The 20,471-nt window shown below is 37.3% G+C and overlaps 1 protein-coding gene across 4 annotated transcripts in view; it reads right to left on the bottom strand.

Moving 5' to 3' along the window:
* Positions 1 to 20,471, bottom strand: part of LOC107567702 (TNF receptor-associated factor 2-like) — a 40,657-nt gene that overhangs the window by 4,110 nt on the left and 16,076 nt on the right. For 2 of the 4 annotated variants that reach the window (XM_016253441.1, XM_016253444.1), the window contains 8 exons: positions 19,230 to 19,308; positions 17,680 to 17,778; positions 14,664 to 14,825; positions 13,501 to 13,575; positions 12,284 to 12,358; positions 10,479 to 10,832; positions 4,637 to 4,814; positions 2,672 to 2,820 (listed from right to left, as the gene is read on the bottom strand). In XM_016253441.1, the coding sequence (XP_016108927.1) occupies positions 2,672 to 2,820; positions 4,637 to 4,814; positions 10,479 to 10,832; positions 12,284 to 12,358; positions 13,501 to 13,575; positions 14,664 to 14,825; positions 17,680 to 17,778; positions 19,230 to 19,308 (1,171 nt within the window). Of the gene's footprint in view, positions 1 to 2,512; positions 2,599 to 2,671; positions 2,821 to 4,636; positions 4,815 to 10,478; positions 10,833 to 12,283; positions 12,359 to 13,500; positions 13,576 to 14,663; positions 14,826 to 17,679; positions 17,779 to 19,229; positions 19,309 to 20,471 lie in introns of those variants that run through there. The other 2 variants (XM_016253442.1, XM_016253443.1) reach the window with 2 other exon arrangements.

The raw sequence follows: 20,471 nt of genomic DNA, 5'->3' as shown, positions 1-20,471 counted from the left end.
GTGGGTGCCGCGTTGCCCCGCCCACCTCGGGACTTGGCCATGGAGCCAGTGCTGAAGCGGTCTCATATGGAGCAGCCCCAGCAGCGTGACTGCCGCTGCAGCTGCCATATGGCCCAGGAGCCTCTGAAACCATTTCAGTGGGACCGTCCTCCTGCTCTTGAACGTATTCAAGCAGTTCAACACTGACTGGGCATGTTCCTGCGTGAGGCGTGCTGTCTGTTCGACCGAGTCCAACTCCATACTGAGAAAAGAGATCTTCTGCGTTGAGCAGTTTGCTCTTTTCCCAGTTGACCCGAAGGCCCAACTGGCTGAGGTGCCGGAGCACCAAGTCCCTGTGTTCGCACAACTGTTCCTGAGACTGAGCCAGTATGAGCCAGTCGTCGAGGTAGTTGAGAATGCGAATGCCCTGTTTTCTCAGGGGAACAAGGGCCGCCTCCGCAACCTTCGTGAAGACACAGGGCGACAGGGACAGCCCGAAGGGCAGGACCTTGTACTGATATGCCCGTCCTTCGAACGCAAACCGTAGGAATGGCCTGTGGCGCAGAAGGATCGACACATGGAAGTACACGTCCTTCAGGTCGATCACTGCAAACCAATCTTGGGGACGGATGCACCTGAAGATGCACTTCTGCGTGAGCATCTTGAACGGGAGCTTGTGAAGGGCCCGGTTCAAGATGCACAGATCCAAGATTGTTCTCAGCCCACTGCCTTTTTTGGGCACAAAGAAGTAAGGGCTGAAAAACCCCGTCCTCATATCGGCTGGAGGGACCGGCTCTATCACATCCTTCGCCAGTAGGACTGCGATCTCTTCACACAAGACAGGGGCATCTGCTGCCTTCACCAAAGTAAAGTGGACTCCCCTGAACTTGGGAGGGCGCTGGGCGAAATGAATCACATATCCGAGCCTGATGGTCTGACGGAGCCAACGAGACGGGCTGGGAAGCGCTAGCCAGGCTCCCAGAAACCGTACAAGTAGCACCAACGGAACCACCGACGTACCCGCGGTGGGGCAGCGAGGGGGAACGCAGGGACTCGGCCCGGGCGTCTCGTTGCTGGTCCGAAGCGGGGTCAGCGTGTGTGCAACACTCACCTGTGTTCGGGCAGAGGGTGTGCGAGTAGTACGTTTGACCGCACTCTCGAACCGCCCACAGCTGCTCATTGGCGAGAGAGGAGGGTGAGTGTGATTGTGGACTGGCCCGTCCACAGCTCCCCGTCCCCTCTGGGGACCCAGAGATAGAGGAAATTGCGCTTTTGTTGAGTTTTTGGGTACCACTGACCGTGAAGTCAGTGGTGGGGAAAAAAGAAGAGACCCAGAGACCGCGCAGTGCCTTAGCCTGATGAACTTGCAACAACGCCATGGTGTGTAGGGCAGAGGCAGCTTCTCCGCAGGCCACATAAGCACTGCCAGTCAGAGCTGACAAGTACCTACAGGCCGGGGAGGGGAGCGATGGCTTGCCCCGCCAGGTGGCAGTGGTATTTGGACACAATTGCATCGCAACCGACCGCTCCACCGGAGGGACTTCTGCCCCGCCATCAAGGGTGGTGAGGAAGGACGAACCACTGGGGCGGTTTCTGGCAGTGAAAGGTGCCGTCAATGACCCAGTGAGCTCATCATGCACCTCCGGGAAGTGGGGCCCTGAGAACCAGCACGAGCCACTCCGAGAAACCAATCGTCCAGCCTCGAGGGTTCGGGACGCGCTGGAGGTTTCCACTCGAGCTCGATGCTCTAGGCGGCCCGGGAAAGCATAGCCATCATTTCCGGATCCGAATCCGGCACCGCTGGCCGCCAGGTCATCCTCTCCAGAAAAGTCTGGCTCTTCAGGGGGAGGGCCTGAAAGATACAAGTGGTACCCCCCAGGAGCCCTCGGAGATTGGTTCCATGGAGGGGAATTCCTCACAGTCACCGTAAGACCAGTCCAGACGCTGCCAGAGTTGCACCAGCTGCCTACTTACAGTGGGTACGGAAAGTATTCAGACCCCCTTAAATTTTTCACTTTGTTATATTGCAGCCATTTGCTAAAATCATTTAAGTAAATTTTTTTTCCTCATTAATGTACACACAGCAACCCATATTGACAGAAAAACACAGAATTGTTGACATTTTTGCAGATTGGGTGCTGTGTGTACATTAATGAGGAAAAAAATTAACTTAAATGATTTTAGCAAATGGCTGCAATATAACAAAGAGTGAAAAATTTAAGGGGGTCTGAATACTTTCCGTACCCACTGTATACTCATGCTGTGATCAGCAACAGCTGGATGCAATAATCGCATGCCAATGTGCATTGGCTCGTTTAGTTTACACTCGAAGTGGATTGGTCTCTCTAAGCGAGATCCCAATTCGTCGGTCATCCAACGTGACGTCGAGAGTGACCGATTGAAAGGGAACCCAGAATACTAAGCCTTACTTAAAACAACCTCCACCACCTTAATTCTCCGTAATAGTCTATTGTACATGTAATATTCAATACAATACATTTATATAAACTGTAAAGTACAACAGAATAGCCACAACATTCAGTCCCTGCTATAAAAGTCTGCAACTCTGCATCAAAACAACACAAGTGGTACTGTGATGCTTTAGTCAGTATCACATCACTAAATAAAAGACGAAAAGGAAAGAGTAAGTAAAAGCCCAAAAGAGAAAGTAAAATAGTATCAGATCATTTACCTTCTGGCTAAAGGGCCACTTCAGCAATGCATCATATTTGCCCCTCATGACCACAAAGAAAAGAGAAAGATGAGTGCCCCGGCCTGTGCCGTCACCATTCAGGTAGAGTCTCAGACACATCTTATACCCATATTTACTGGAGTAGAACGCTAGAAAAAATAAGAAAAATGGTAAAAGCAGGGTCAAACATTTTTTTTCAAGGAAAAAATATTATTAAAGGTGACTAAAATGCTAATATGCTACTAAAATCAGCTTTGAACACTGAATGTGAAGAAATAATTCCCAACAACTCAACGACTCCCAAATATTTAAAACTGCATCTCAGATTATTAATTAGTTTGAATTAACAGATTGAACTGAACTTTACTTTGACAAAAGACAAATAACATTGAGATTTTATTATATAAAATATAAAGATATAATAAAAATAATTATATAAATTATACCAAGATTAATTTAAATTAATTGATATAATTGAAATTATTTAATTATATCACTTACAGTGGGTACGGAAAGTATTCAGACCCCCTTAAATTTTTCACTCTTTGTTATATTGCAGCCATTTGCTAAAATCATTTAAGTTCATTTTTTTTCCTCATTAATGTACACACAGCACCCCATATTGACAGAAAAACACAGAATTGTTGACATTTTTGCAGATTTATTAAAAAAGAAAAACTGAAATAATTAATGAGGAAAAAAATGAACTTAAATGATTTTAGCAAATGGCTGCAATATAACAAAGAGTGAAAAATTTAAGGGGGTCTGAATACTTTCCGTACCCACTGTATATCAAGTTATCAAGTGTGCATGTGTTTATACACACACACGTTGAAAAGTTTGAGGTGGGTAATATTCTCAAAAATCTACTTGAAACAATAATATTGTAAAATATTAACACAACTTAAAATAGCTCTTTTTATTTTGATATATTAAAATGTAATTTATTTTTGATGGCAAAGCTGAATTTTCAGCAGCCATTTCTCCAGTCTTCAGTGTCACAAGACATAAGAAATGTCTTGTGACATAAAAATAAGAAATAAGAAATTATTTTAATATGCTGATTTGAGGCTCAAATAACAAATCATATTATTAGCAATGTTGAAATAGTGCTGTACTGCTTAATATTATTGTATGACACTCTGATTAATCTTTTTCAACATTTTAAACTGCGTGCAACATTATAAATGTCGTAATTTTGTATTTCTTACAACAAAAAACTTCCCCAACTTTTTCAGATGATAATAAGCAGAATGTCTACGTTTTTCAGTAAATGTCAGATTGTCTAGAGAGACCCCAGGGCTCTTGAATGACACTACAAAAGTGAAAGTGAGCAGTTCTGGAAATAGAGGGAAGATCCAAATGTCATAAAAGGACCATGACTAGAGGTTTCTCAAACCTCTCCATGAAGTACCCCCAGCACTGCACATTTTGTATGTCTCCCTATATCTGGCACACCCACTTCAGGTCATGCAGTCTCCACTAATGAGCTGATGAGTTTAATTAGGTGTGATAGATGAGGGAGACATACAAAATGTGCAGGGCTGGGGTACTCCAGGACAGGTTTGAGAACCACTGATCTAGTACATAAACAATCTTCACATAAGCTTGAAAAATTTCCAAGTCAGGGCATTGTACCACAAAGGGTCAAGGCCCTCAGAATGAAACCCGACAAGTTGTACTTTCAATTTAACCTAGACCCTAGAACATTCTCAGGACACAAGTTAAGTTCAATCATCAGCATGTGATAACGGTGTTGAAAATAATATTCAATTATATTATTATATCGATTATTTTCATATAATCCCCCTTGGTCATAAAAATAAATAAATACATATTTACAACAACATAGAAATATTAAAATACTAATAATAAACAGACTCGACTAAATGCAGGAGATGCTGTAAATCAAGCTTAACCTTGTATTGAACCTGCAACAGTCCTTTAATTTGATCTTAGCCTTACCAGGTGAGAACATGGCAGGTGCCCGGCCCCCCACTGCGTCTTGTCTGCGGCGAGAGAAGTCTGCAATTTTCCAAATGAAAACTCCATCGTATGTACAAAACTGCAGCTCCCGCAAGGACTGCTCTGATTCTGCTAACTGCAGATCTCGCATGGTTAAAGTCCGTTCTAGCTGTCGCACCTTTAAGAGTCACCAAACACAAACGAGAAACATGGTTAAGAAACTGCTAAACAGCTGTTTGTTGTAATAATGTTATAATAATGTAATTAGATTACTACAACATTGTTGTAATGTAATTAGATACTAACAATTAAAGAATATAAATACACAATCCTTTATTCTGTGTGTCTTAGATTTAAGAAAGTTTGCGACACTGGTATCAACAAATTATCTTTGGTTCAGTGGTGTCTATGGTTCTATGATAATTACCATACACCATATAATAATCTATAAGTAATTCCCATGACTCCAGTCCATCAATTAACATCTTACATTTACATTTAGTCATTTAGCAGACGCTTTTATCCAAAGCGACTTACAATTGGGGGATACATAAAGCGATTCTTCTTAAAGAGGCAAACAGACACAAGAAGTGGTTGTAATACCAAGTTCTTAGACATTGTTCAAATAAGTACAAGCTAGAAAGAGAAGGAATAAACAAAGAGAGAGATCCTAGATGTATTGATGATGTGTGTGAGTGTTGGTAAAAGTGTAGGAGAGATTGCTTGGAGGAGGTGTGAGGGGATTGGGTCTAGAGGGCATGTTGTAGGATGGCTGGAGAGCAGAAGTTTTGATACTTCTGTCTCAGTGAGGGGACAGAAGGAGAAGATGGGAGTTTTTGCAGTGGGTGGGGTTGGTTTGAAGTCCTGTGTGTGTGGGGCTGAGAATTGGCTACTGATTGTTATGGTTTTGTCTGTGAAGAATGTGGCGAAATCATCAGCTGTTATAGAAGTGGTAGGAGGTGGTGGAGGGGGACAGAGGAGAGAATGGGAATGAAATCTTGTGGAATGAAAAGCTGTGTTTTTGTAATAAACAAATTCATCACCAAGGTGTTTTTAACTTTAAACCATTGCTTCCGGCTAAAATACGAGAATATTCTATCCATATTATTGTGAACAAGTCATCTCTTCTAAATCAGGAAATTTACAAGCACAAAAAAGCTCAAAATAAGTATGTCTGTGGATTTTGATGTGAGAGGACAACAGGGAATTTGTTTCTTACACTTACAGATTTGTTTCTTACAAACAAGCAGCCTTTCACATTACATTTGGTGGTATACGTAGGACAATAACTGATCGACTGGATTACTTGGTCATTTGGACTCTTATTCTGACAACACCCATTCACTGCAAAGGATCCACTCACTGGTGAACAAGTGATGTACAGCTAAATTTAGCAAAATCTGTTCCGACGAAGAAACAAACTAATCTACAACTTGGATGGCCTAAGGGTGAGTACGTTTTCAGCAAATTTTCATTGTTGGTTGAACTTTACCTTTAAAAGGACAATTTCTGTCATAATTTCATCCAAATTTTTGGTTAAACTACTCTTTTTAACCAAAAATTGGTTAAAAAGAGACACCCCACACCCCACACCCGCCTATCTAACACACACACTCAGTCTACATTTCAATTTGCACATAATATACCTGTACATACAACTGTCTATTGTTATATACCTGTACATACAATTGTTGATTTGTATATTTTTATTCCTTATTTACTATTTTTCTATTTTTTATTATCTGTGTTTTTGTTCTGTCACTGTCATTCTGTTACACTGTGGAGCTTCTGTCATGAAAACAAATTCCTCGTATGTGTAAACATACCTGGCAATAAAAACTCATTCTGATTCCGATTCTGATTCATTCTTTTAACTCAATAATCAACTGATCAGTTATTAGAAAGTCTTGAATGGTCTCCACTTTATATCCCATGTGAATGAAGACTCATGGCAGAGACAGCGAAGGCTCTTCTGCTGGAGGAGGAAAAACACGCGCTCGTGTATCACAAATCAAAGCAAATCTTGCTAACAACTGTTTTATAGTAGCTTTTTTTTTAAATACAAACTGACTTTTAAAGCTATTAAATGTCCCATACTGTACACCTTTCTGGAGTTTTATTTGAGGTTTTGATGTCCTTAAGAATATATATTTGTGGTATAAGTACCAAAAAGCATTTCAAAATATATTTTTACAGCACCTTTCTCAGGAGCTCTGCCGAGAACAGGTCGATTTTGGGCTAATTAATATTCATGAGCATCTCTTCTGATTGGCCTGTTGTTTTCTGAGTGACGCACGGCCAGGCCAACCACAGGTAACTAGGGTCAGCGACGTCACAGCGCTAGCTGGAGGCGGCCCATTCCAACCAGCGCAGGTTCGGCTACATGAGCTTAAAATATCATCTTGTTGTGATGTTGGGTGCCAGAATCGACGTAATACAGCCTCAAATTAGAAATTTGATCGCATATCTGCTGCCACTGCCAGACAAAAAACCGACGACAGCTGTGGTTAAACGCGATAAAATGAGCAGACTTAACAGAAAGGATCGTCAAAAATGCTCACGTTTGCAGCGCACATTTCTTATCAGAATAGGTTCAATAAAGTATTGTCTTTTGTTGTTATGGGCGCGTCTACAGATTTCTTGTCATATGTCTATGTTTCTTGCATCTCACACTATGTCGTGTATGAAATAATGTCTGTGTGCATGTGTGTGTAAAACAAACTGACGATTTATATATAATCATTTGTAATTGTATATACATTGTTGTGATTAATTGTGGCTGGAACAATAGTGTAAAAATAGTTTCCTGCTGAAATTGAAATATATATACATCATCATGACTAGATAGACACGGTGAGTTTGTCTTTACTATAGATGTGTAACTTTACAGGTTAGATGTGATCCACCTCATAGTAACAATCCTGTCAGATCGTCCATCCTTGTAAAACAAACTGACGATTTATATATAATCATTTGTAATTGTATATACATTGTTGTGATTAATTGTGGCTGGAACAATAGTGTAAAAATAGTTTCCTGCTGAAATTGAAATATATATACATCATCATGACTAGATAGACACGGTGAGTTTGTCTTTACTATAGATGTGTAACTTTACAGGTTAGATGTGATCCACCTCACAGTAACAATCCTGTCAGATCGTCCATCCTTTGAGTGAGTGTAACATTACAGGTCGGCCGATCTGGTTTCGTGGTTAAAGTGAACCTTTTCGACATGTTTCCGTGTTGTCCTTGCTCAGCAAATGGCATGGACGCGATGTTGTTTGGGGGTTTGGCAAAAGGAGTATGGAATTACATTTCTGCCGAAATTCTGCGCGCGAAAGATCATATATTGAGCGTGCAAAAGTGCGTTTTGCACGCGCGCGAACTGAGTTTTGTGGAAAAAATGTTTGTCTCGCAAAGAAAGTATTTCGAGCGCACGAAAATCAATTTTGCATTTAAAATAAGTTTCTGGATGTGTGCAGACCTTCTCTTCTGCGCGTGCAACGTTTCACTAGCTTGCTCACCCCATGGCCCCCTCAGTGCTCGCTAAATGCCAACAGCTCGCTTGCGCAACACAGCAATGAAAATTACAGGCCTCTCTCATCTTTTTAAGTGGGAGAACTTGCACAATTGGTGGCTGACTAAATACTTTTTTTCCCCACTGTATATATATAAATCAGTTTTCAAGCATTTTACTACACTTCAGTATGTTATTCGTATTAAGTAGGGGTCATTTTTTAGGATTCTATACTTCTCTTAAGTCTCTGAGAACCTGACACCTTGTACTTCTGGAGACTCCAGGTAGGTTGCAGTTCTGGAAAATGGTGGCGCTGGAGACTAAACGGTTCCTGGTGATTTCACACCTAATTCTTCATCTTAATTCTTTTGCAGTTAACCACCACTGTATATATATAAATCAGTTTTCAAGCATTTTACTACACTTCAGTATGTTATTCGTATTAAGTAGGGGTCATTTTTTAGGATTCTATACTTCTCTTAAGTCTCTGAGAACCTGACACCTTGTACTTCTGGAGACTCCAGGTAGGTTGCAGTTCTGGAAAATGGTGGCGCTGGAGACTAAACGGTTCCTGGTGATTTCACACCTAATTCTTCATCTTAATTCTTTTGCAGTTAACCACATCTTTTCTTCTCCACATGTTTTTGACTGACCCTGCTGACACACTGAGCATTTTGCTGTCCAATGGTTATGCATTCACTTTGCAATTTCTAGTATTGTATTAGTTTTTAATATTTATCATGGGCATTTAATCATTTTTTACTTTCAGTCTGAGTTAAATCTCCTTTTTGGCTCATTTTATCTGTAAAAGAAAATCTGCTTAATAATTATGCACACCTGAATATAAGACATTTTTCACTTCAGCCTTCATGAATAATTATATATCAATTATAAATTATTAAATACAAGATTGGTTGTCAAGGCAGCCAATCAGAATTTAGCAGCCCCGGTCTCTGATTGGCTGGAATTATGGCACATTGTAACGCTGGGTTGTGTTGAGCACGCTAGCTGTTGGCATTCAGCGAGCACTGAGGGGGGCATCAGGTGAGCAAGCTAGTGAAACGTTGCACACGCAAAAGAGAAGGTCTGCCCACATCCAAAAACGTGTTTTAAATGCTAAATTGATTTCCGTGCACTCGAAAGACTTTTTTCTTTGCGAAACGAACATTTTCCACGCGCACGTGTAAAATGAACTTTTGTGAGCTCAAAATATGATCTTTCGCGCGCAGAATTGTGGCAGAAATGTAAGCCCATAAAGGAGAGTGGGACGGTGGGCGGTGCTCGGGGTGGTGACTGAAGGCGGTGACTGTCTAGTTCTGACGTCAACTTTTTACGGAAGTCACAATGGTTCGTGAAAAATAGCTAGAATTTTAAGCAGGCTGTGTGAATTTTACTGTGGACTACACTGTTTTGAAACTTATATGGTAGTTAAATAGTCCCTAGACCTCAGTAATCGTGAAAAAAGCCAGGAAATTTCAGTTTTGACAATATGGGACCTTTAAATCAGAAGGATGGTTTACCCAAAAATGAAAACACTGTCGTCATATACACACCCCCATGCTGTTCCAAAACTGTATGACTTAGTTCTTTCCATGGAACATGCAGAGCTGTGTCCTGCCCGAATGTACCGCACCAACGCTTAAGGGAAAAATACCATTAGGGGTATAGTGTGCGCTTAAAGCAACAATTTTGTAGCTTTTTAGCTGTAAAAGTTTCATAGTAGTACCTTAAGGATACATATTACTAATCTAAGGCACCAATATGCACCTTTTAGGTACCTCTGTTGCACATTTATCTAAAAGGGATGTTTGAATATTCAAGATTTATTTTAAAAAACAAGGCATTTAAAAAGCTTTTCAGTGAATGATTTAAATTTCAGTCAGTTACTCGTATCATAGTTTCAGAAGTCGTACAGACCACTTAGCACTATATATTGCTTTTTGTTATTTTTGGAGATCTGCCCCCCTTCACTTTTATTATACTGAAAGTTCTCCAGAATTTCTTATTTTGTGTTCCATGGAAGAAAAAAAAAAGCATACATTGTTTGGTACTACATTGGGGAGAGTAAAAGATGACAGACAAATTTGTGTAAACTATCCCCTGAAGTAAAATGTTACACCAGCATATCATAAAACAAGATCGGTCAATACGTCATAATGTGTTACCTGCTAGGTGAGAGCCTCGCATCATGCTCTGACACATAGCAGAGCATCAAAACCATCTCTGCTGTCCGAAAGAAAAAAAAAATCCTATAAATCCAACTTAGCGAGCGTTTTATCTTAACTATTTAAGTGTATAATTTTCTGCAAAGTGTGCATAGTACCTTGTTTGACAAGTTATCTATCTTTTCCTGATCTAACCGATGTTGACGGGATAGTGCCTCCAGGGTGAGGGCCGAGCGCTCCACCTCCCTGTTCAACACACACACTATGTTCTCCAAAGCTGTGACTTTCTGCTGTACACCAGGACCGCCTCCTCTTCCTGCATTATGGCCAGCAGCATGAGCCCCCGCTGGAGATGCGTCTTCAGGTCCGCGATACAATCCCAGTCCGGAATCTTCCTGCAACTCTCCAGCACCCTCGGCCCGCAGGCGCTCAGAGGACAGCACGGCTAGCATGAGACGCAAATGTTCCGTCATGCTGGTCTGCTCATGCTCCTGCTGCTTACCATTGTCAACCTATGCAAAAATATTTATATTAGTACTACATTAAAAAGGGCTGCATAAAATTATGTAAAAGCATTTCTTTGATATTAAAATTATTTATTCATTTATGTTGAAAAATGTCCAGTGGTTACCAAGAGAAAGAAAGGGTTAAACATAATTGAAGCAAGACACTATTAGCACACAATTCTCACGATTAACTAGTTGCTTATTAGCATGCCTTCTTGAAAATCAAATGATTTTAGTTGTTATATAATAATTAAATGCTTTTGTTAATGTTGCTGCTATTGAGGTGTGATTCGGGTAAGAATTGGGGGCAGGTTTGGTTGTATGGGTAGGTTTATGAGTTGGTTAAGGGGTCAACAGTGTATGGGGATCAATTTGATTACTATAAGGGAAAATGTAGTATTTTGTAATGTAAAGTATTATATTAAAACAAAGTTTGTGAAGTGCTAAAAATTACTAATTAAGCTATTTTTAACAACATTTATAAATGTAAAAAAAAGAGCATTAGGTAATATGTAAACTGAAGTTGAATGACATTTCTTAGCATTCAAAATTACATTAAAAATAAGCTTGTAATCGTATAATTTCTGTTAAAATCATTTGTAGATTTTTTTAAAAGTGCATGATCATAAGAATTGAGCATTTCATGATATTTGGAAGCATTTTAATTTACATTAAATAATGATATGTTAATCATTAGGTAATAAGTTCTTTAGCAAACAATAACAAGCACATTAGCCCGTCACACATACAGTCTTTACTGGTAAATTACTGGTAAATTACCATTAAGAGATCATGGACCTTTTCAAAAATACCTGTAAATTCGTTCTGGCAATTTACCGGTATGAGAAGTTGTAACATTACCAGTAAATTACCGGTAATCTGCTGTGTGAATGCAGAATGAAGATTACTGGTATGAGCACATTTGAGTTCAGAACATGGTGACGTAAGACGTCTACTCTGGACCAATTCAGAGTCATTGAAATTCAAAATTAAATCATAACATTCTGATGACGTATTTACTCCATGCTTTGTAGTCCAGTCTAATATGTCGTCTCTGGCAGTGTTCAAATTGTGTCAAAGCTCCCTCACTCAACTCATTTAATTAGTTTGGTTCTATTTTAGAATAGCATGGGAAAGCAAAGCGTGAACTGAAAGACTCAAACAGATGCCATAGTTCTAAGTATTGTGACCAAATTATTTCAAGGCTTTTGAAACTTATGAAGCATTTCAGAACAGCTAACAGAGAGTAACAAAACACCACAAATGAAATAAAATACTTTCTGATGGCCAACACTACAACACTAATTTCTCAAGAAGCTAATTAACTAAGCAACTCCGAAATGCTTGGCATTTTTCTATGCTCCAAAAAGGCAGTAGATCTCCTTTGAACAATAATTTCTTAAACAGCCTCAATTCTATTCTGAACTTAACTACATTCATGATAAACAAATACACACCACTGCCCTGCAGCCAATTTCACTGAACTGGCACGCCAACTTAGACTTTGCACAAGACTTGATGTGCTCTTGAAACTGAAAAAAAGAGGAGGGAAAATCAGAGAAAAAAAGTCAACACATGAGTATGACAACAAATAATTAGAAGCATTGTGTGAATAAAAAAATTAAAAAAAAAAAAAAAACGTTTTAGAGGCTAATATATTTAACAGAGTGTTTACATTCATACTGACAAATAGGGATGTAACGATTCACTCAACTCACGATTTGATTCGATTCACGATTTTGATTTCACGATTCGATTCACGATTATTATAATTTTTTTAACAAAATCAGATTTAAGACAAATGATAAATTAAACGTGTCCTTTTATTATTGCTTGGACAAAATGCTGCACATTTCTTTGTGAAATTGAAATATAATACTATAATAATATACTAATATAGCACTTGCATATTACTGCTCTTTTGTTGGTTTTGATTGCTTCTATTGTCCTCATTTGTAAATTGCTTTGGATAAAACACAACACTGATAAAACACTGACAAATTACAAAATTTAAATATAATGTAAATGTAAATAAAACTAAATTGAAATTTTAAAACAAGCCCAAAATTAAATAAATAACACATAAAATAAATATCTTCATATAAACAAAATAAGGCTTTGTCTGTGCTCTTTCCTTTTAAAATTAGAGGCAACCACTGCATTTTAATCTTGATCCAAACAAAGATGCTGCATACATGCAACATGAGCAGTTTTTAAACTAAATTAGATTGTATAGTTTCGAAATCTGAAGCAAAAACAGAATGGTTTGACTTCAGTTTTGTGAAACTATAAATAAAAATATCTGCATGAAACACCGGAGCTGAATGAGATGCAGATTCACTCTCTGCCAGCAGGTGGCGCTTAAAGTGTTTTCTGGTATCCGCTGTAAACAAAGCAGCGCTGAACTTATGAACTTTAATATGCATTATACAGAGGCAAGATGAAAAGAAAAAATACCATCTACACTTTTCTAAAGACAGTAAGTTCCCCTCAGACATGCATTCATATAAACTCCTACCCCTAAATGAATCGCGATTTGTTTATCATCTCAACCGATTTGAATCGTCACATATTTGAATCGATTTTCAACCGGCTCGCAGTTAATCGTTACATCCCTACTGACAAATACTGTAATTCAAGCAGAACCAATATATGGCTGAGAACGCAGACCAACCTTCTCTCTGGGGATTTTCTTTTTACCACAGTCTTTGCATTGCATGGGGTATTTCTGACATATTTCGTCATGGGCCTGTGACACAAAAGTGTAATGTAGGAAGGAGAATCAGCAAAGATAATATGATATCAACAACTATTTTGCTCACTCTTTGTGCTTCAACCCCTATGCATTTCATTTGCATTTTCATTTCCTCTGATTCTTTTATCATTAATAATAATTATTATTATAATCACAATATAGTTCTTTTTATTTGATCTTTGTTAATAAAAAGAACAAAGATACAAATAACAAACAGTATAACAAATACAATATAAGAAAGAAACAAATTAAATAGATGTAAAATTAAAAAATGTAAAGCACTGTCTATTTAACAAAAACATTCAAATAAGAAATAATACAGAAACCAAATATTCAAATATAAAAAATTACTGCATAATCTTAGTGTATCAATTATAAATAAACCAGTTATTATTAAAACTACAAAAGTTACTCAGTCAAGATCAGCAAGTGATTCTCTCTTTTCTTTTGTTGTTTGGTAAACATTAATGACACAGACAACAGCAGGTTTATTATATTAAGACCTAATGCGCGGACCTAATATAATGTTACACATCAGATCCCCCCCAACTATGTTTACATGAATACTCACCAACAGACAGATATTTTTAAATAATTTCTGTATGTCTGACCGTTCAAGTGCAACACCTCGCTAAAGAGAACTGAATTCAGGAACGCATGCCGAGAGGTGGGTTTTGTGCAGGTGCTTCAGCTGTGTGCCAGACAGCGCGAATAATGCATTGAGATCTTTTTCATGGCTTATTGCACTTAATACCTCTTTTTAACATCAAGCACATCCCGTACTTTATTTTCTCATTCATGCATGTTCTTTTTGTGAAAACTGAAATGGAAACATTAGATGCAAGTGCTTTGTTTTTTAATAATAGGGGTACTTTAATTACAATTAAACAGTACTTTAATATGTATGATAGGTCTATTTAAGAACATTTTTCAAGAATTTATTATTTTATTTTAACATCAATATGTGGAGTAACAGTTATACTCCACAGCTCTAGTTAACACAGCAAACATTGAATGTACACAAACTACAGAATAAATCAGTGGTAAACTTAAAGATAGGCCACTTCTAGGATGTGGATTACCTTAATTTCTTTGAAGTTGAATGTGACCTTGCAGTATTTGCAGTTCAGGGTTCTGGCCTCGCATTCCCGCTCATTGTGGTGGTCTTTTTCACGGACCAAGATGAGTGCTTGACATGCTTCACATTTTACACGTTCAAAGTCACAACGACCTTCATGCTGACCCTAGTGAAGAAAATAAGTATCTGTAAATGTCTATCTTAAATGCTATTTGGAAGGAAAAGTACCACATTGTTGTGTATGAGTCAGCTCTTAAATTGTGCCCCATTCAATATTATCTTGAGAATATGAATAGCTTTTTATAGCTAGCTGTTGTTCATGCCCTTTATTCCCATGAGATGCATTTCCTGTTTTTAAGTTACTAAATGATCACAAGACATAACTGGCTGAAAGTACATAATGACCTTGTGGACAAGACAGTCACAAGACAATTCATCTGCACAAGAATTTATACTAATTTGCATTTTCAGAATTCTGAGATGTAGGGTGAATTGGGGTAAACTGCAACACAAGGGGTAATTCATCCAAAAATAACAATTCTTCCATTGTTTACCCACATTTATGTTGTTCCAAATCCGCATTACTGACTGAATAGGAGAAATTAAAATTAAAATTAAGTAATACTTAATCTTTTTCAAATTTAAGTTAATGTATGGCTATACATAACAGTGTATACACTTTATTTTCTATTATTTTGTTTTAGATGAACATTTAAGTAACAAGAAGAAAAGCCAAAGCTATTACAGAAAAAAAATGTATAGTTATGTACAGTTATGTAGTTCACTACATCTTTGTATTTTTAGCTGATTTTTAGCTAAATGACGTTGATTTAGTCTAAATCAAAGGTCATCTTCCACTGGTGTGTCTTTGTGCAAATGTCCTGTTTAATTAGGCAAACTTTATATACGATGAGCTAAGGCCAATTCACACAACACTGACAGACGACCAAGTACATACATCACTTCTCAGACATTCCAAAACCTGACAAACACCGATTCAACATGTTCAATCAGTGAAAATAAGCGTTGACCAACACCAACATACAGGGGTAACACACTGATCAGACAAAACCTGACAAATGTGTATGTTGCAATTTTTCTGCATCTGTCAGTGCAGTGTGAATTGGTCTTTAAACAGGAAGGGTGTGTGAAATATAATGGCAGTTATATCTGTTACTCAGATATAAAAAAAAAAAAAAAAGAGAGATCAGAATCAAGTCAGTCAGTCATTACACCAGTTTATCAATCTATACATCAAAGAAACAATCTGATATAAATATTCTAAGAACATGGTCAGACTTTAGGGAAATTTCTTGCTTCATTTCTTTAGTTACCATGTGTTCACACCAGATGAATCAACACTGACTCAATCTGACTTAATGACTTAACATTCAACACTGACTTAATCACTAAACACAAGAGGAAAATGTGGGTCGTACCAATGCTTTTACCAACCAAATGGAAGTAAAAAACCAAGTTAAACTTGAAAAGGTTTCAGGTTTTCAGAAACAAGACTGAAAGTCAAAATGGAAACTTGGCAGGTGTTTTTGTCAGCAATCAAAATATCTAGGTTCACAGGTTAGAAATAACTGTAAGCATTACTCTCATCTTACACAATCACATACACTTATAGCACTATATAACCATCAGCTCTCTGAATGCCTTAAACTACTCAATAAATCTTTTTTTTTTTATTCTGAAAACAGTTCACCAAATATACAAAACCCTTTTTAAATACAAAAAAGCCTTCCAAGCTTAACATTTTAAAATAAACTAAATTATTTCCATTATCATTACACAGAAGGGTAAAAGGTAGTGGTCGACCAATTATATCGGCTGACATTTTTTGACAGCTGATGCCGATATCTTGGAAAGCAGGGTGGCCGATGGCCAATATAAAGCCGATATAATTGTATTTATTTTAATTAATATTTAAGAAATATGAAATCATTTGAAAATGGATTAAAAAATTAATTTGTAAAATAAACATACTTACACTTTAGATGACAAAGTATTTAATAAAAATATCATTAAAAAGGAAGTAAACTGTAACCAACAGAGCACTCAATATTCTGGGAAGTTTGTGTGCATTTGGGAATCATATTTTTTCAAATAAAGCCATGGTAACACTAATTTTACATATAGCACACAGTAAAAATGACATTAATATGACAGTGGGCAAATACATAAAGCGCAGCATAATTTGAAATCACGAATTTAATGTTTAAAGCATTCAATTTGCACGGACTGAAAGTCACGCAGAGAACACGTGATCATGCAAGTCACATGCACACTTCATAAGATCTCACAACTGGATCGACTAAGTTTGCAAGGTTTGTGAAATTACATTTTCATTAGCCATTCAAAGATTTGTTTAAATGATGTAAATGCGTATTTGCTGAATGCTGATGGCAAACGAGTATTATAATGTTTACCTTTCTATTACTAATAATATAAAAGCAATCATTATAATACTTTTTGTATACATTTTAATTACTTTGTTTAACAGTTCTATCTGATTATTAGACAGACTTCTATCCGTATTAGACAGACCTGTTAACGATGACGGCAAACAAGAGGGAGATCAAAATAAAAGTCCCGCCTCGAACACATAGGCCAAACAGAAAAAATTATCGGCCGATGCAGATATTTGAAAAATGCCGATATATCGGTCGACCACTAGTAAAAGGTTATTATGCTTTTAACATGGTTTTAAAAGACAAATACTACACTAGCAATTTTCAAAAGCTCATCATCTACACTGTACATGGTAACACAGGTACTTTCCAGGCAGCCTTGGGACTTTCCGCCCAACCCCCATCTTTAAGTGCTGACTTTCATACTCACAGACGTGGGCGGATGTTATTTTTTCAAACTGACAGTATATTTTTCATCAGCTTATTTGCTTAACTGTTGGGTTAGACTTAATATATAAAGAAAATGTCATCATAATAGTTGGCATTTAGAAATGTAAAACATTTTAAGACGGATATGACAAGCCAGGTGAACAATGTTCTTACCTCATACTCTTTCAGTGTTCCAGACCAACTACAGCCATCATTTTGGCATTTGGCTGGCAAGCTATCAATTTCCCTTCGTGCTGCATTATCAGGAAACGCCTATGGGGGAGTCAAAGACAATGGAATTTTCTTCATTAATGAATACCTTTTGAAACTGTATTCCTGTAAATGTTAAACATTACACCAGTGCATGTACATTTGCTAAGAATGTATACACTGAATTAGTGATCGACCGATATTGATTTTTTTTTTATAACCGATACTAATTATTTGCATGTTTATGTGCCCGATAACCGATATGCAGAATCAATATTTATTTACTGTTATAAAGTAAATAAATGACTGAGTGAAGTAAGAACATACTTCATTTTTGTTTTTCCCCTTTTCAGTAATTTTTTTTTTTAAGTTTAGAAAATGAAAGTCTTTCATGTTAAATTTAATCTTCATATTACAACAATAAAAAACATTTTATTTATAAAAAGCATCAACAGCAACAACACTAATATTAATAATAAGCTAAATAAATGTAGAATGTTTTCAAATGGAGAAAATAAATAAAGGACAGGAGTCATATCAACTTCATTTTAAACTACAGTTTTAGTAGGTTTATAAGCTATTTAATAGCTACAGAGTCAAGAATAATTCACTGGATAATGTTAATTCACTGAATAATATTCCCTGGAATATTGGAATATAACAAACAAAACATCGTATTTTATTGCATTTCTCAACTGGAATGTTATATCAGAATTATTAATAATGTGTTTGTCCTTCTAGATTATGAAATGCCTGCTGACAGCGCGGTTTATATATGCAGTTACACATAACTATACTCAAACTGCGATCGCTAGCGGAGATAGTAAATAATTATTTTCCATAGAGTTGTATTTATTTAGATGTTTATTAGCTAAATAATGGTTATTTAGTAAATGTTAATACAGTTTAGGGTGTTTTAAACAAGTGAATCTTGTTAAAAGTTACATGCGGTGGCCGTGCTGGAGCATTTCCTGAGCATCCTGAGTGAACAGCAATATGAAAGCGGCTTCACGAGACTAATGATGAGCAAATATACAACAGAGAGGGAATTTTATTTCCAACATGCGCTCATTCATGGCAGCATATTATTTAATTCAGGCAAAGTTACGTCTTTATTGGGACTGGACTTGACGGATTATTTTACATGACTCCGTGAGTTGGTCTCTATTTCTTAGAGCCAAGCTGCATAAACTACATATCAGGCATTTATGTAATGCATCTAACTTGTGCATTAATGGCGGTTATGTTAAATCAAGTTTACTAACTACAGCAAATCAAGTACCTGCTGTTGTTGTTGTCTCATCTCCCCTCAGACGCGCTGCAATGGCGATCCTGCGCGCAATTTTCAAAACACCCACAAGATGGCGGCGTTTATCGGTGAATCCAATATTACAAAACCGATATCAGATTATGGTAAAATGCTTAAATATCGGGAAAAATATAGGTAAATCGATATATCGGTCGATCTCTACACTGAATAAGAGTTACCAGGAAATAAGAATGATAGCACTTACCACTGCAATATTGAGCATAGATGTTGCCTCTTCAAATATACCCTCAGCACGACAAGTTTTGCAGGGTATGGGCCCCGAGCTAATGAAGAGGAAAGATTTTAACAGTAAAGATTTTAACTTTAACAGTGCAGCCTTCAAAACAGAGCAAGGCAAGATTGAAGTTTTGGGAAAGCATTAATATACAGCCTTCTCTTACCTGAGGGCTATTTATTGAGTCTACCCAAAGAAAGCTTTCAAGCTTAATTTGCAATGAGAAAGTAGTGCTTTGATAATGGAAAGATTGAAGTGAAAGCAGCATGTGCACAAAAATAATTAAAAGCGAAACATGAGGAAGGATAAACGTATTGCACCACATTTTATGTTCTCATTTACATCCTATACTGGCTGACATGATATAAAAAGCTTCAAAGGCTGTATGCAAACTGACATTTATCTGAGCCACAAGTAAATGAAGTAATAGGATGGTTAAAGTTTTTCCATGCTTGTACATCACTACAGCCAGAGGCACTTTTCAAAGTAAAGGCAATAAAATGGTAAGACAAGTACATATATAAAATGTCAACATTTCTTGCAACTGAAAATAAAATAAAATTTAAATCTTTCTTTAAATCTAAAGACTTTCTTATATTTTGTAGGTGGATGGTGAACAATCAGATATTTTGTTATAATACAGATTTTAAAATGTTTACATCACTTATATTTGTCATATCAATATATAGACAAGCCTGTTACAAACACAGCAATCTTGCTCACCATAAGGGTAGGTAAAATAACAAAAATAAGCTAGTCTCAGCATCACATGGACCCATGGGCCATTCACAGAGCGCCTCATTTTTATTGGTTTTAGTGGTGAACAAATCCCACTTTTGTAAAGTTTGTGCATTCATGGCTTTTTCCTTCCTTCCAAGGCTTATAGGTGAATGAGCATATTATCAATTGGACAAATTGCGGTTTTGAGTCTGAATGAACTGGCAAGTGGATTGGACTAGGGCTGAAACGATTCCTCGAGTAACTCGAATACAAAAATCATCGATGCAAATTATTTGCCTCGAGGCTTCGTTTAGTCCATGTACTGTAACTACACATACACTGTGTTTCCCCACGGACCATTATACTGACGCACAACCTGATAAACACTGGACATATTTAAGACCGTAGATCAATATGGTGGCTAGTTATGATGTTCTTAAGTTAGCTATGTTTTGTGAAAGACTAAGCGCCATTCATGTTGATTGTCTCATT

The sequence above is a fragment of the Sinocyclocheilus grahami genome, unplaced genomic scaffold (genome assembly GCF_001515645.1).
Source record: "Sinocyclocheilus grahami isolate Dianchi unplaced genomic scaffold, SAMN03320097.WGS_v1.1 scaffold1181.1, whole genome shotgun sequence".
Taxonomy (NCBI): domain Eukaryota; kingdom Metazoa; phylum Chordata; class Actinopteri; order Cypriniformes; family Cyprinidae; genus Sinocyclocheilus; species Sinocyclocheilus grahami.
The sequence above is the reverse complement of the archived record's forward strand: the minus strand, read 5'-3'. Positions and strand labels throughout refer to the sequence as shown.